Here is a 14,626-nt window from a genome sequence, read left to right on the forward strand (position 1 = left end):
CAAATGAAAGAAAACCTAAAACTCACAGGATTTGGTTTCATTTTTTTATTTGACAGAAGCTTTATTAAGGTGGTGAACAGAATAAACTGATGACAACAGACTTAATCTCAGTGTCAAATGTTTCATGCATTTATTAGTGCGTTTTTTTTTTTGCCCACATTAAGCCTTTATTCTTTATTGCCATAGAACACAACAAAGAGCAACAACTCTGGACTTCCACACGTCTGAAGCTGCCTGGTTTCCAGATTTTTGGGTGCTCAATCTCCGTTCAAGCTCGACCAACCTGCCAGTCCGCAGCGTTGAACTCATCTCAGACCATTATGTCTCGTGTACATGACGCTCAGCAGACGCCACTGAAACATCTCCTCCTCCTTACAATCTCCAGAGCTTCAGGAAATGAAGTTGGTTTGCGGAATGACGCTGTCCACTTTGTGATCCGCAGGGTTTGCTGCTGCCTCGTAGTTACAGATGGTCACTTCATGTCTGTGAGCCTTGAAAGTGCAAAGAGACGGAGAGACTGACTTCAAGCAATCATCAACAGATCTATTTTTCATCTGTAAAAATCTCCCGTTCAACACACACTCTTACTAAAAATTTAACAATATCTTGTTTGAATATCGTCATAATCTAAAGCGTGCAGCCAAAACACCCAGGACTCAAATATAAAGAACATTAATAAGATAAAAGGCACTCCGTTTTATTCCATATCCACCAACAGCCCCCTTAAATTCAGTCAAGCTGCTCCAAATTCCACACACTATAAATATGCTGAGTTATCTAAATATGCTGGATTATTTTCATCAAGATCAATTAATTTTTCTCTCATAAATCACTGAAAAATGTTGCAGGACATTCTCTCACAATAATAAATATGGAAAAAGGATTTCAGTATGCAGCCCCTGATCTGGATCCACACCAGAATTTGGCGGGTTCTTCTCTTATCCCTTCACCATGGTTGATGTTTACCACAGGGGCTTTCAGGATCTTAAACCATTCCCCATGCTGAGACTCAGACTGACCTCTGAGTATTCGCCTCTCAGTCCGATGTAGTAGATCCTGGTGCTCTCTGCTCCGAAGTTCTTTGAGATGTGGATCGAGAGGTGATTAACGTTGGAAAAGCGAGCGATCCTAAAAATAAGGACACAACAGGAGACACTTGAGTTTGAGCTGAGGCTGAGAAATATGAAGAGTTTTAGTAAATGTTAGTAAAGTATAGTAAGTGAAGCTGGATAAGAAGATGTCATAATGAGTGGTGGTTAAAATGAGAGCGTTTAACAAACACGGATGAGGTGTTAGGATCAAAAGAAAGAGAAAGAGCGCGGATTGGCTTCACTTGTCTTTTCACAGCTTCATGTCACAGAGCGTCCAGAGTAAAAGGATCATGATGATATTTTTCATTATCAGTTCTTCATCTCTTTAGTTGACCAATCTAAAGCCTCCATATACACGACTCAGGAGGATTTCAGAACAGTAAGAATAAATATATTGATTAAGTAAGACAGCGATTAGCCCTGATAGTATTTCAGCCATAAGAGGAGCTTTATAGCATCCTGAAACTCAACCACATTAAAATGAAATCAAAATGTATAAATGTTCATGGTCTCACTTTGTTGGGTACTCCAGCTCAGCGGTGGGGTCTCTGTTGAGTCTGAAGGCTTGTTCAGGTTCTCTGCCCGTGGCGTCGAACGACATCTGAGGAATGTTTTTGAACCTAGAAGGAAAGTTATATTTTATATATTATTATATATATATAATTTTTCTACTTAAATGTACATCATTGAATAAGTACATCAAGATGTGTCGTCCTGTGTCTCATCAGTTTGTCCTGTGTGACCTCAATGACCCCTGCTCAGAGAGACAGAGACACACTCACAGTCGTATCTCTGCAGGATGAGACTCGTCGTCTGCTCCGGAGATGATGATGCCCTTCAGCTTCACGCTGCCTGTGAAACTGAAAGAGACGCCACACACTGCAGCTGTCATGACAGATCCACATGGAATGTGATATGAGTCACTTTGGTCTCAGATGGCAAAAAACTGGGGCTCAGCTCTTTATTATTGGATCAGAGCTTTATTATTAAAATACTTCTGCTGCAAATGTACTGCGTGTGTCCGTCTATAATTTACATATCTATGTGTTAATGGAACAAAGAACAAAAGAGTAATTGTTCATGGGTTAAAATTCAGGCTGATGACAACAACAACAACGATGATGAGGTATAATTTCCCAACTTACGGGATGTTGAACAGCAGCTCCTCGTCTGTATCGCTTTCTACAAACTAAGAGAAGAAACAAAGACCATTTTTAATGATTATAGCGTGACAGAGTGAAGAATTCTGGCTAATGATACATTCAGTGTTAGATATCTTCACTTGCAGCAAGCATAGTAAATATATTTAACTTTTTTCGCTAGTATTTGTGACAGTTGGGAAACTACAGGCAGCCAAATTACCTTTTGGAAACTCCTGTCCGCAGTGGACCAACTGATGTACAGAAAAGTATCACTGTCTTGCTTAAATGCCTCGGAAAACTGTAAAAAGCAAAGATTCTCCACCAGGTTCTGCAGTAATAAGGAGTGTGTTTTAATATGATTCCTGAGTCACAGACGTGTAGACATGAGCTCTTATAACGTGTCAGTGACGCTGAAGTTATAAAGGTGTGAATCATGTCTGTGTGTTTACATCTGACTTAGTTATTACTCAGATGATTGACTCAACATCCTGCAGCTATTCACCTCCATGGACTCCCTCATGTTTACAGGTGAATTTAAAGTTAGAGTCCGGTGGAGGTGGACCAGGCTGATGAGTTTATATCTTTAATCTGACTCATAACTCAGCCTCTGGTTACTTCTCAGAATCGTCTTCGTTAATTCAGTTTTATTTGTTTTATAAACCGCGTGGATCCGCAGAGAAGCACCAGGCGGCCCCTCGCAGACACATGCCCCAGGTCCTGCACCCTCACCGGGCACAGATCACTGCAGCACCCGCAGCAGCTCCGCCCGCCGCAGGGGACCCAGAGGGGACACCTGCCCGGGGGTTAGAGGCTCTGGACCACAGTTACCTTCTCCCGGTCGAGCCGCTGGTCCCAGGGTTTGAACACCAGCTTCCCGTCGCCCTCCCGGCTCTCGTTCAGACACTGGAGCTTCTCCACGTCGATGCGGTTGAACAGTCCGTACTCCAGGCCCCTCTCCGCGGGCTCGTGCTCTGCCTCACACCCGCAGCCGTGACTGTGACCGTGGCCGTGTCCGGACATCGTGGAGCTGAAGACGCCGCTTCTCCGTCACTCAGGCCTGGGATGAAGAGGAGGAAGACGCTGCTGCTGCTCCGGATGTTTTTAAAAAGTGAAACCACGAGATCGTAGACTTTAGATGAGTCAAGTGGACAGACGTCACTTAGAGGAGCGGAAGTTAGAATTCGTTTCCGGCTGAGGTTTTCAAAATAAAATGACTGAAAGAAAACAGTTATTAAAACAGCTCAAAATATAATGCATTTAACATAAAATGTACTTAAACTGTACATACTCCCTAAGTACACGATACACAAAGTTCTACAATACACAGTTAAGTACTAAATATAATAGAACAATGAATAAGCCTATAAGCAAGAGACTAAATACGAGATGACAAACTATGAACAAGAGAATAAATGTGTAAACTTGCATTAGTTGTATGAATTCATGACAATGAGCTGTATTGAAGTAAAATGTTCATGCTGTGAACTATAACTTTGAAAAATAATGATAAAATAATGAGCTTTTTAAAAATGTATTTGTTACTCTTGAATTTTGTTGCATTGATGAAAGGTGATTCATTTCATATTGTGTTGTTTATCTAAAAATAAACATTCTGATCCCTCAGCGTTTGATTCTTTCCTCTGTGATTTTAGTGTTCAATAGAAGACAACAGAGACAGTTCAAGGGCAAAAAGTCAATTTTAATAAAAATGACCATATAACATTTTTTAAAATCTAATAAAATTACAATTTTTAATCTACTTCCTTTCAGGGCCGTGTGGTGGGGTGCCGGGTCCCAGGGTTGAAAATAAATACATGTCATCATCGCTGTAGACTGAAGCCGCAGTCGTCTGACCAGCTTCTTTCCTAATGGTCGTTTTCCCTCGTCACCACTTCAGCTTTCATTCAAACCATTTGTCACAGTGAAGCAGATTTAAAGAGGACGCACACATTGGACAGCAGGAAAACATGAGCTGAAGCCACAGAAGGGTTAAAACAAGTCGAAAATGTGTTTGTGTGTGTGTGTAGTTCACTGATATAATTTTTAGCCCCACAAATTAAAAAAATGCAGCAGGCAAATCCTGTATGAATGTGCAGTCTCTCACCAGCCAGTTGATATTTCAGGTGCAGCTGATGTGCACAATGCATGCAATTAAAAAGACAAAACAAATGTCTAAAAGTTTTCCTATCGCAGTGTTCGATTTGGTCGAGAAAAAAATGAAACAAATGACTCATAAAATTAAAAGCACAACTATTCTCTCCCACAATTCATTCATTCATTCATTATTTGTACCATTTACCCTTTGAGGGTCATGAGGGGGCCGGAGCCAATCCCAACTGACACTGGGCGAGAGGCGGAGTTCACCCTGGACAGATCGCCATGGCCGACATGTCAAGACAAAAAAACATTCACGCTAACATTCGCTCCTACGGGAAATTTAGTGTCTTCAATTGGACCTACGTGTCTTTGGACTGAGAAAACCCACACAGACACGAGGAGAACATGCTAACTCCACAGAGAAAGACCCCGGCCGTCAGGTTCCAACCCTCCAAACCCAATAAAAGTTTGACTTGTGCTTATTCACTTTCTTGTCGAGAGTAAGACGAGAAGTTTGATGCCTCTCATGTCCGTCCAGTAAACATGAAGCTACACTCAGCAACCGGTTAGATTAGCTTAGCATAAATGCGGAGAAACAGCTTTTACAGAATCAGCACTTCGGACCCTCAATAGTTGACACAAAAAACAAAGTGTAAATAAACTATCCTTGTTTTTTTGTGGCAGCGGTGGTGGAAGGGTAATGTGCTAAAAACATAATGAGTGACCATAATAAAGTCTGACTGTAGAGGGCGCTGTCGAGTGGATCTTTCATGTAAGTGGCTGCTTCTGTGGATGCTAAGTTTAAGTTTTCACCGAGTTTCATTTTATTGAAACTCGGTAGAAGAGTGGAACATAGAACAAGGAAGAATCTATAAAATTTTGGAGCAGACTGGATTATGGGGGCCGATATGGCGTAGACTCCTAGAGAAAAATCTTGACAACATTTAGATACTGCATAGTTTTCTTTAGTTTCTAGTGACTTGTACCCAGAAATTTAAAAGATATATAAATATAACTGCTTGAATGAATCTTTTAAAAACTGAATAACACCAAAACAATCTACCAGCTTCAGGTGTTGGTAGATCGTTTCCTATCATAGAAAAGAGCCGTTTCACCCTGGTTTCAGTCTTTATGCTGCTGCTTCATATTCATCTTACTAACCAGAGACTGACATCGATCTACTTCTCGTCTAAATCCCAACAAGAAAGTGAATAAGTGCATTTCCCAAAACGTCAAACTGTTCCTTTAAAAAAATAAGAAAAAGTAACAGACTTTGTGTTTGTGTCCTTTTGCATCCTGTAAAAAGTTGGCAACTTGTTTCTCTTGATTTCCTTAATATCCTCAGCACAGTCGTCCCACCATTCACATTTCAAATACTTGTTTAAAAACCCCCAAACAGACGCCACTGCTTGGATTAAATAATCATTTTTCCACCAATACTATAAAGTTCACATATGTTGTGTTTGGTGGGTAAGGGTGTGTGTGTGTGTATGTGTCTGTCTGTGTGTGTGTAGGGTTGAAGGGGTCTCCAGTAAAATCTTTCTAAACTTAAATTAAAACAGAGATGGAATTCATAAAACACATTCACAGTCTCTGTCTATCTGCGGGAGAATCTGTTCTTGAACGCTTTGATAGTTTTGGCCATCATGGGGGCGATTTCTGAGAGGGAGGAAACAAGAATAGTAGATTTATTAGATTTAAAAAGGAGCCGATATCACAGAAATCTTTTTTATTATCTATAACAGAACCTTTAACACAAACTTACTTTTGACCTGTGGCTTGTCCCGGGCGACAGGTCCTGCTGCTCCTCCCCCGGCACCGCTGCCTCCTCCTCCTCCTCCTCCTCCTCCTCCACTTGGTGCGGAGGAGCGGGACGAGCTGGGCGAAGGGTTGTTTTCGGATAAAGACGCGCGACTGGTTTCTCCAGAGTAGTTAATGGTAGCCGGCCTTATTCTGAGACACAGGAAGAGGAGAAGATGTGTGGTGAATTAAAATAATCTAAACGCATCAAACTCCTGATCTCCCGAAATTAACTGACAGACTTGATTCAGAATTTCAATTAACTGAATCAAAACAGAATCTGGAGCAAATCCGCACATTTAAGAAGCTGTAACTGATGACAAATGATGAATCAGTTAAATGAACACATTATATCATATCATATTATACTGCATTCATTGCATTTAACAATCGGACACTGTTACTGTTTTGCATTTTGCATTTCACTTCACTTTTTATATCTTTTATCTTCTATATATTTTTATCCAGAAATGTTTATGTAAAAATAAATGTTACTTTGTATAAATATCGGGAAAAAGTGAGTAAATAAGAAGTAAATAGTGAGTAAATATATACTGGTTTTCTATTTTTTATCGCCTTTCCTATGTATGTTGTATTTATTGCGTTTTTATGTTATTGTGTTTTTATGTCCTATGTTCATTATATGCACCAATTACCAGAGCAAATTCCTTGTAGGTGTAAACCTACTTGGCAATAAAATACTTCTGATTCTGATTCTGATCATGATGATATAATGTTTAGAATACTGACTTGATGGGAGCTGATGCTGCGGTGGAAGCAGCTGACGAACCGCTGGTCGTGCCGAACCTCTCCTGTCGGCGGCGAACATCACGAGGTGGCTTGGCGACGGAATTTACAAACGCCATCTTTACCTGCCGTCCTGCCAGAACAAAAACACAACACACACAATAAGAACATAACAAACACCAGAGTAAACATAGATTTCATCTTTTACAATATTCCTTATGATTGCTCTGTACCAGAATCCTTGTTTATGAAATCAAGACATTTCATTTTGTTTAAAGCATGAAGCCTCTTGACTCTCACCTGAAAAGCTGAAAAACACAAGCTACAGTATTCACATCTTCTACAGGGAAGGAGAACTCTCTATCTAAGCATCAGTTAGAACTTCTCCCACCTTTGGGCTTGTTGGCGTGTGCAGACGTGATGTTCTGGGTGAGCATCCTCAGTCGCTCCTCGCGCTCGTCGTGCAGCCTCAGGTACATCTCCCTCCACGACTCGTACTCCTGTGGAGTCGCTCGCTTGAAGTCCCGTGCACAGTGACGCATCCACAACTCATCAGAGTCCTCCGTGAAACACTGCAAGAACATGAGAGCAGAGACATGTCAGTTATTTTTACCTTGTTTACCCAATGAGGGCTTAAACAGTGATTGATGAACTGAGACTAAATCCGGGTTGACAGGCTCACAAAGACAATACTGCAGATCTCATGTCAGAGTAAAATGGGAACTAGAACTTAAGTTAAACAAAACACGTCTACAAACTCCAGGATATAGCTTAATTGCTCTTTATTGATTTCATGTGTTAGTTTGGTTAAAATCAACGACACTGTGTAAAGTAATAGTTTAAGATGTTTAAGACTTTAGGGATTTGTTTGAGATACATTTCATTAATGAGTGTGTGTGTTACCTGGTTGCTCTGCTCGATGCGGTACAGCTGCTCTGGCGTACATCGCTCCAGAACTGGTTCAAGAATGTCATATGGAACTCCTCCCACCTCATCGATGGCTGATTGAACAGAGACACACCAAACGTTCATATCTGTGTTTTTTGCTGCTCTTAATCTAAAAACGGCAAAGTGCAGCAGCTCCACTCACAGTCGATGTTGTTCTGCAGCACGCGGATACACTGCTCGTACAGAGTCATCATCTTGGGCAAGTAAGCCGTCTTCGACCCTGAGTAGACCACCATCTTGGAGTTGAACCGTTTCCCTGTGAAGCCAGAGTCCTCTTCCTCGTTGAGGACAGGAACTGAAAGGAGAGACGGAGAAGAGGGAAATCTGAGAGAAGGAGGAGAAGCTGAAGATATATACTGACGCTGAAAGGAACCTTGAATAGGATTTGGTATCTAATCTGAGCGAGAGAGCTGTCTTAAGGCTGAACAGTTATACAGATACAGTAAAATGTTATAACAGTTGACCGCCCACACTCACAAAAACATTTAATGGAACAAAAGACTGGGGCGGGGAGCTGCTCTGGATTGCAGATTATTAAGTGTGTAGTTTTTCTCAGGCAGTAAAAAGGGGAAACAAATAGGGGAACTGGTTACGAGGATCACCCTGACACTATGAGTCTTCAAAATGACAAGAGAGTGGGAGATTCAACACTGCATCCATTTTCATCTGAAGGGGAGGGTGTTACCTTTACGTCTCTGAGGGGACAGCGGCGTGATGTCGAGGGACGGTAGGGGTCTGTAATTGGGTTGGATTGCTGGCAGAGGGATTTCAGGCAGAGTCGGAACGGCTTCGACCAACTGCACACAACAAAACACTCAGGTCAACAAACAGGAACTGCAACTTCAAAGGGTTTTATGGAAAGGAAAACACAGGAAAATGCACAAATAGGGAGCCGACTTTCTTCAGAAGTTATAACTGTAGAGAAACAGTTTCCATTGCACCTTCTGTAATTTCTCTCTATTATTGTTTCATGACTTAAGAGGTGTTGTTAGTTGGAAATACAACAACCTGTTCATCCTGTTTTCAGCCTCAATGATAATCTCACAACCTCATGGTGCCAGGTTTATGGTTAAAGGGACAAGAGACGAAGCAAATCTTTCTTTCCAAGATGTCCAACTGAAAGATAATGACGATGAATCCCAAAAGAGAGGTTTTGTTTTACTTTGAAATCTACGAGGTCACAGATCGTCTCTGTACTAGCCTGGACGTGGAGGAAGCTGCTGTTGCAAGGAAACTGATTCTACAAAATAAAAGCACAGTTTTGCTTCCTGGAGTGATCAGGGCAAAACAACGTCTTTTACAACTCACAGATCTCATCAGATTTTCACTTTTTAAAAACAGACCAAGCTATATTTTGGAGCGGCGACAATTAGTTGATAAATCAATTAATCAATCTGCAGAGAATCAATTAATTGAAAGTCAGCAATTAAATAAATTCATAATTTCACTACTAAATCCACTTTCTCAATTGACAGCTTAAATGCACTAAGCTTAAAACATAGATTTATATTTAAAAATCATTAATAAGAACTCCGAACTCTTACCCTCTTTCGTTTCTCTGGCGTCGGGGCAGCAGCGGAGGAACTGGAGCTTGAATGTGACCTCTTTTTACTCTGAGCGCCGTTCGCCTTGCTCGCTTTAGAGGAGGAGGTAGAGGAGGAGGAGGTCGCAGGCGGTGGAGGGGCGCGAGTTCGATGGGAAGACGATGAGGAGGACGATGAGTGAGACGCCCGACTGTGTGACGACGATGACGATGGCTTCTTCTTCTTCTTGACAGCCATTGGGGCATCGTATGTGAGGAAGGACTCGAAGGACATGGTGGGACTCTCGAAGTCCTCTTCCACCTCCTTGGATTGAGATTCCTTCGGTGCTCTTGGTCGCCCTGGACAAATTGTAGCAGATGAAGGGAATTATGGGAAGTCATGATTAACTTCATTTACAGTTTGAGGATGGAGTAGAAACACTCACCTTCATCTCCGCCTTTCTTCTTGTCTTCCCTCTTGCTCTCGTGCGTGGTGGACTTCCTTTGTTTTGCAGGCTTCTGTACCGGACTCTGCCGTCTCTCTCTGTCTGCACTACGTTTCTTTTCTTCGTCGTCGTCACCTCCTCCTCCTCCTCCTCCTCGATTGCTACTTGTCTCTGTGTGGCGTTGCCGTCGTTCCTCGTCGCGCTCCCTGCTTCGATCCCCATGGTGGTGGTTCTTGCTGGGATCTCTGTATGGTTTTGCGTGGCGGACTTCTTTGTGAGGAGGACTGGGCTCAGGTTCAGGTTCAGGCTCAGGTTCACGTTCAGGTTCGGGGCTCTCATACTCGTCTGATTGGTAGCCTCCTCGCTGTGGGGGGCTGTACTGCCTGTGTTGGGGAGGAGAGGGTGAGTAGTTGGTGTGGTAGCCTCTCTCCTCTTCCTCCTCTGCCTCCTCCTCTTCCATGTAGGAGGACTCTTCCTCGGGGGAGGGCTCCCGGGTGCGTCTGTGAACTCCTCCATCGCCTGCCTCTGGGCCTCGAGAGTGGGGGTGTGGCCGAGAGGCTTCTATGGCGTGACTGTTGGGTCTGAGGGAGAAAGGTGGAGCGTGGTTGAAACAATGGCAACTGTGCAAACCATACTGTACATTAAGATGGAGCCAAAGCCTCAAGATCCCCCCCTGGTGGTCATAAACCCTGCCTCCTCCAGGTTTGTGTATGGGACATGTTATTACAGCAAGATGAGGATTTAAACCACTGGAGAGAAGAGAACAGGAGATTTTCTCACAAATGTCAGAATCAGTTGCTCTGGACAGTTTCTGTAACTTTTCCTTCAAGTCCCCTGATAAAACGTCTGAGTGAGTCCAGAAAACACAGCAGGAAAATGTCTGGAAAACCGTGAGCGAGTGTTCGCAAAACTGGAGGAACACAAGTATGTCAGAGTGACAAAGAGGAGCCATACGGGCAGAAGACGCAGACATTAACTCGGAAAGACGATGAGATCCAAGAGCTTTTGGCTATAAGAGCCAACATGGTGTCAATGTGAGCTCGCAGTGAAACTTGTGCTTCATGTCCGGCCTCCTGCTGCTCGACGTCTGAATGTTCCAGACATTTTCCTGTTATTGTGAATCTCCTGCTGCGTTCTTCATATGTGAGAGACACACTTTAGAAAATGTCAGGACACGATTTAGGGACATTTCCCAGAGTTCAGTCTGAAACTGAAAAGCTCAAATGTTTGAATGTTGTGGGAAATGCTGAGTTTATCCAAAATCACGTGTGTTGTGATTTGTTGCTAAACAAATAAATACAATTGAACAGCGCTTAGTTTTAAAGAGCCAAAAATCACATATATGATCACTGAAGGAACAGATTCACACACACCCACAGACAGTTTGCATGTTGAGGCACAGGAAAACAGAACGGTACCTGTCTGCAGACTGAGGAACCAGTTTCTTCCACTTGGCTATGAGGCCTTTTGCAACTTCTCCAGCGATTTCATGTTTCCTGAACGAGTTCACAGCCTTTCCCACTCCGGTTTCCTACAAGAGAACAGAGCCGAGAGAGTCCATGGACACAGATTGTCATTATTTGCATTGCATTTGTTTTCAAGCCTAGATTAACTGGTTTTATTTAAAACAATTCACGAGTTTTACACCTAAACTTCCACTGGTACATATCACATTTAATTTTACTTTCAAATCTTGGCCAGCTTCAAAGAGTGAGCAAAGCATCTTTGTTCCCTCTCGTCTAACATGGCAGTCTAGGTTGAATGCATTGCTCAAGAGCACTTTCAACTATTTCACCACTGCAGCTTTAGTTTCCCTTTTTGTGTTTGTAAATCAAAAGGATTAACCATGAATCAATCAACAGATATTTACCACCAGTATGTCCACAGTCATGGGAAGTTCCCCGAGTCGTTTGAGCGTCTTCAGTAGCTGCGAAAGAGAGAACGACTATATGAACAATTTAAAAGAGGCATTAAAGTGGATGTATAAACCTGACGTACACAGTTAATTCCACAGCGGATTGCTGCTCTGGTTTAAATTAAAGGATGAGATGTCATTTAAATTCAATATTTATCGAAATGTGAAAAAGGTTATAGCAGATATTTTGTTAGAATCTGTTTCAGAAAGACTGAAGATAAGAATCCTTATTCTGGTGATAACTACGGGTTGAGAGACATCGGACTGAGAGATTCATACATTTATCAAGAGCATTAGATTTGTCTCAGGAGGTTTGTTTTCATTTACCTTTGTTTGTCTGATAGTTAGCAGAGTTCCTCAAAAACTACTGGACGTATTACCACAAAACTCTGTGGGAAGCGACTGAAGGCTTCCACAGGTTGCCTCTCGTGTTTGGAAGGGGGGGGGGGGGGGTCAGCTGCAGCATGACACTTCACCACTAGATATCACTAAATTCTACACACTGAACCTTTAAGGAACTGATAAGAATGCATGTGTGCGATTAGATGAAGCTTCATTGAACGTGAGGGGAATGTTCTATTCCTAAACGTCCCTCTGGATCAACAAAGTATCTATCTATCTATATTATCTAATCTTAAGTATCTGTAAAGCTGATGGAGCATTTCTACCTATGAGAATGTTGTTGTAGAAGTTGTAAACTTGACCATTTTATCTGAGCTGTGTATGAAACACTTAGTGCTGCCTCACACACACACACACACTGAGGGATGTCGTGGCCTAAAGGGGCAGAGGTGTAATAATACAAAATAAAAAATAATCAGTGAGCCGTGACTCCACTGTATTATGTTATTATAGACAGCGTTACTCCTAGAAACCGGATTAAGGCTCATGTTGACCCACTTCACTGATCATAGCTGCTTTGTTTGATTTCAGCTCAGAAAGTAAACAAAGGAAACGTCTCAGATCAGCCACTGGCATCAACGTCTGCGCCCACAGAACAAATCAAAGTGTTTGAACAGCAGACGTGCGAGCGGCGACGAGCACGTTGTGCTGCAGCATCACTTCACATCACCGGTGTGACATTAGAGGCCTGGAGACTCCACTATAACGCTGCCTAGCTCGATGCTAACAGCTACTGAGGCTACTTCCCCATCAGACCAGTCAACGCTGAGCTTCGTGTTGTTATTTTTTTCCCACATGTGACAGTAAACACGTGCACGTGAGCTGCAGCTAGCACGCACTAATGTTTGCTAACAGCTGAACAACAACGTTATTACGAGTTAAAACCCCTTCATTAGCATGACGTCCACACGACGCCTTCACGGGCCGTGGGACAGGACGGAATCACAACGTGTTACTTTCGTGGCGACTCCAATTCAAACTTGATTCAAGAGGTTAAATTATCGTTTTCAACTTTTCCCTGTTTTTAAACTTCACCATTTAAGGGTGTCAGGTGGCCCCAACAAATACTAGTTAAGAGATATGTGATTGTATTGATGGGGAATCTTAAGTTTCAATTATCCCTGTGTAGGTCTGACCCATATTTTCCTCGAGGTTATCTTAAGTATTCGCAATATTTTAAGGTTTTTATATTCTCTTAGCCAGGTACTAAGTATCTTGGATTCTCTATATGACAGCTTTAACTATATCTAATATATATATATTATTAGGATTCAATGTATTATCCTGTGACGATAATGTGCACTTCAATCCTGGCTTTGAATTTATACTTTTATTTGACCTAAAACCAGATTGAAAACTTTTTTGATAGCAAGAGCCTTTAACTAAACTATTTTACAAGCTTGTGACATCATTGGGTTATTTAATCATTTAACACTGCATATATATTAGTGTTATTTTTATTCTGCAACTTATTTTAAAATGTTCATACCTATATCCTTTTCCTTTCTTTAAATCTATTTACCTCTGTCAATCTTCTCTTTTTATCTCTTTGGTTTTGCTTTTAATTTATATTTAACTGTGTATGAAATGTGCTTAATATATAAAACTTGCCTTTTGAACACATCTATGGGACTATTTCGCTTTGGGACATTTCCACTCTTTCTTTGACATTTTGTAATTGTCTGCAGATACTGAGATTAAAGATAATTCTCAAAAACCATCTGAGAATCTACTCCAGTTGTTTTAAGATTTCTGTGCTTAGTTTTAATGACTTTAAAAAAGAGCAATTTGGCGTCAAAGGCTTTGTGATTTTGTGATTGTAGCTGCGGGCCCTGAACGCATCATTTAAAAACCGTCTCGGCCGGCTTCGTTTGTTCCTCCGGAGACGATCCGCTATGTCCGGGGAGACGCTCGGTGCTATAGCCGGGAAACGGTCCGCCTCCCCCGGCTCTGTCGTTACCTTTCTCGGCTCCTGGTTCTCCTGGAGCCGCGACTGAAGTCTGTCCACCGCTTCCAGCAGCTCCTCCGCCATGTTTACTGCTGGTACCGTCTCCCGGAAACTACTTCATCCGGACTGAACACAGGCGAACAAAGAGGAGGTTCCGCCTGATTTAGTGACCGCCACCAAGCTTTTCAATTCCGATTAAAATAAAGATAATAAAAAGCTTCAATGTGCGAATCCAAGAATTCGGTTTCTAATTTAAAAGGAAAAGCTGAAGTTTGTCCTTTAAAGTGAAGACGAGTGAAAGGAGGAAGCACGTCACCACGCAGGAACACCTGTTCATCCGACGTCACTGAAAAACGCTGATTTAGTCACATAGCCCGGATCCGGTGGTTAGTGTCAATGTCAGATGTAATGGTCCCACATTAAAGTAAACTTTCCTTTATGTCTTTCTTATTGGCCTAAGCACATGTTAAATGTTAGATGTTACATGTATGTAACATCTAACATGTTCAATCCACCACACAAACAGCTCATCACTTTTAATGCTATATAACATAACATGACATTTTGT

General features: G+C 42.0%; 2 protein-coding genes across 2 annotated transcripts; both read right to left on the reverse strand.

The window, feature by feature from the left end:
* Positions 1–30: 30 nt before the first annotated feature.
* pithd1 (PITH (C-terminal proteasome-interacting domain of thioredoxin-like) domain containing 1) lies at positions 31–3,393 on the reverse strand. The gene is made up of 6 exons (XM_062410372.1): positions 3,062–3,393; positions 2,237–2,280; positions 1,874–1,951; positions 1,607–1,711; positions 1,020–1,128; positions 31–491 (listed from the first exon to the last, which is right to left on the reverse strand). The coding sequence occupies exons 1-6, from the start codon at positions 3,251–3,253 to the stop codon at positions 390–392; spliced, it is 630 nt and encodes a 209-aa protein (XP_062266356.1). The 5' UTR covers positions 3,254–3,393; the 3' UTR covers positions 31–389.
* Positions 3,394–3,911: 518 nt separating this feature from the next.
* On the reverse strand, positions 3,912–14,364 carry eloa (elongin A). Its single transcript, XM_062410048.1, has 12 exons — positions 14,071–14,364; positions 11,664–11,720; positions 11,212–11,324; positions 9,794–10,374; positions 9,370–9,707; positions 8,511–8,622; positions 7,968–8,120; positions 7,781–7,878; positions 7,269–7,449; positions 6,881–7,010; positions 6,096–6,283; positions 3,912–5,989 (listed from the first exon to the last, which is right to left on the reverse strand). The coding sequence occupies exons 1-12, from the start codon at positions 14,140–14,142 to the stop codon at positions 5,928–5,930; spliced, it is 2,085 nt and encodes a 694-aa protein (XP_062266032.1). The 5' UTR covers positions 14,143–14,364; the 3' UTR covers positions 3,912–5,927.
* Positions 14,365–14,626: the final 262 nt, after the last annotated feature.

The sequence above is a fragment of the Platichthys flesus genome, chromosome 17, assembly GCF_949316205.1.
Source record: "Platichthys flesus chromosome 17, fPlaFle2.1, whole genome shotgun sequence".
NCBI lineage: Eukaryota > Metazoa > Chordata > Actinopteri > Pleuronectiformes > Pleuronectidae > Platichthys > Platichthys flesus.

Coding starts and splice junctions, on each gene's coding strand:
- pithd1 (XM_062410372.1), bottom strand. CDS start 3,253: ATGTCCGGACACGGCCACGGTCACAGTCACGGCTGCGGGTGTGAGGCA. Junction 2,281..3,061: donor AGCGGCTCGACCGGGAGAAG/GTAACTGTGGTC, acceptor TTCTTCTCTTAG/TTTGTAGAAAGCGATACAGA. Junction 1,712..1,873: donor CATCCTGCAGAGATACGACT/GTGAGTGTGTCT, acceptor CTTTCCTTCTAG/GTTCAAAAACATTCCTCAGA.
- eloa (XM_062410048.1), bottom strand. CDS start 14,142: ATGGCGGAGGAGCTGCTGGAAGCGGTGGACAGACTTCAGTCGCGGCTC. Junction 10,375..11,211: donor GTTCCTCAGTCTGCAGACAG/GTACCGTTCTGT, acceptor TTTCTCCCTCAG/ACCCAACAGTCACGCCATAG. Junction 9,708..9,793: donor GAAGAAAGGCGGAGATGAAG/GTGAGTGTTTCT, acceptor CAATTTGTCCAG/GGCGACCAAGAGCACCGAAG.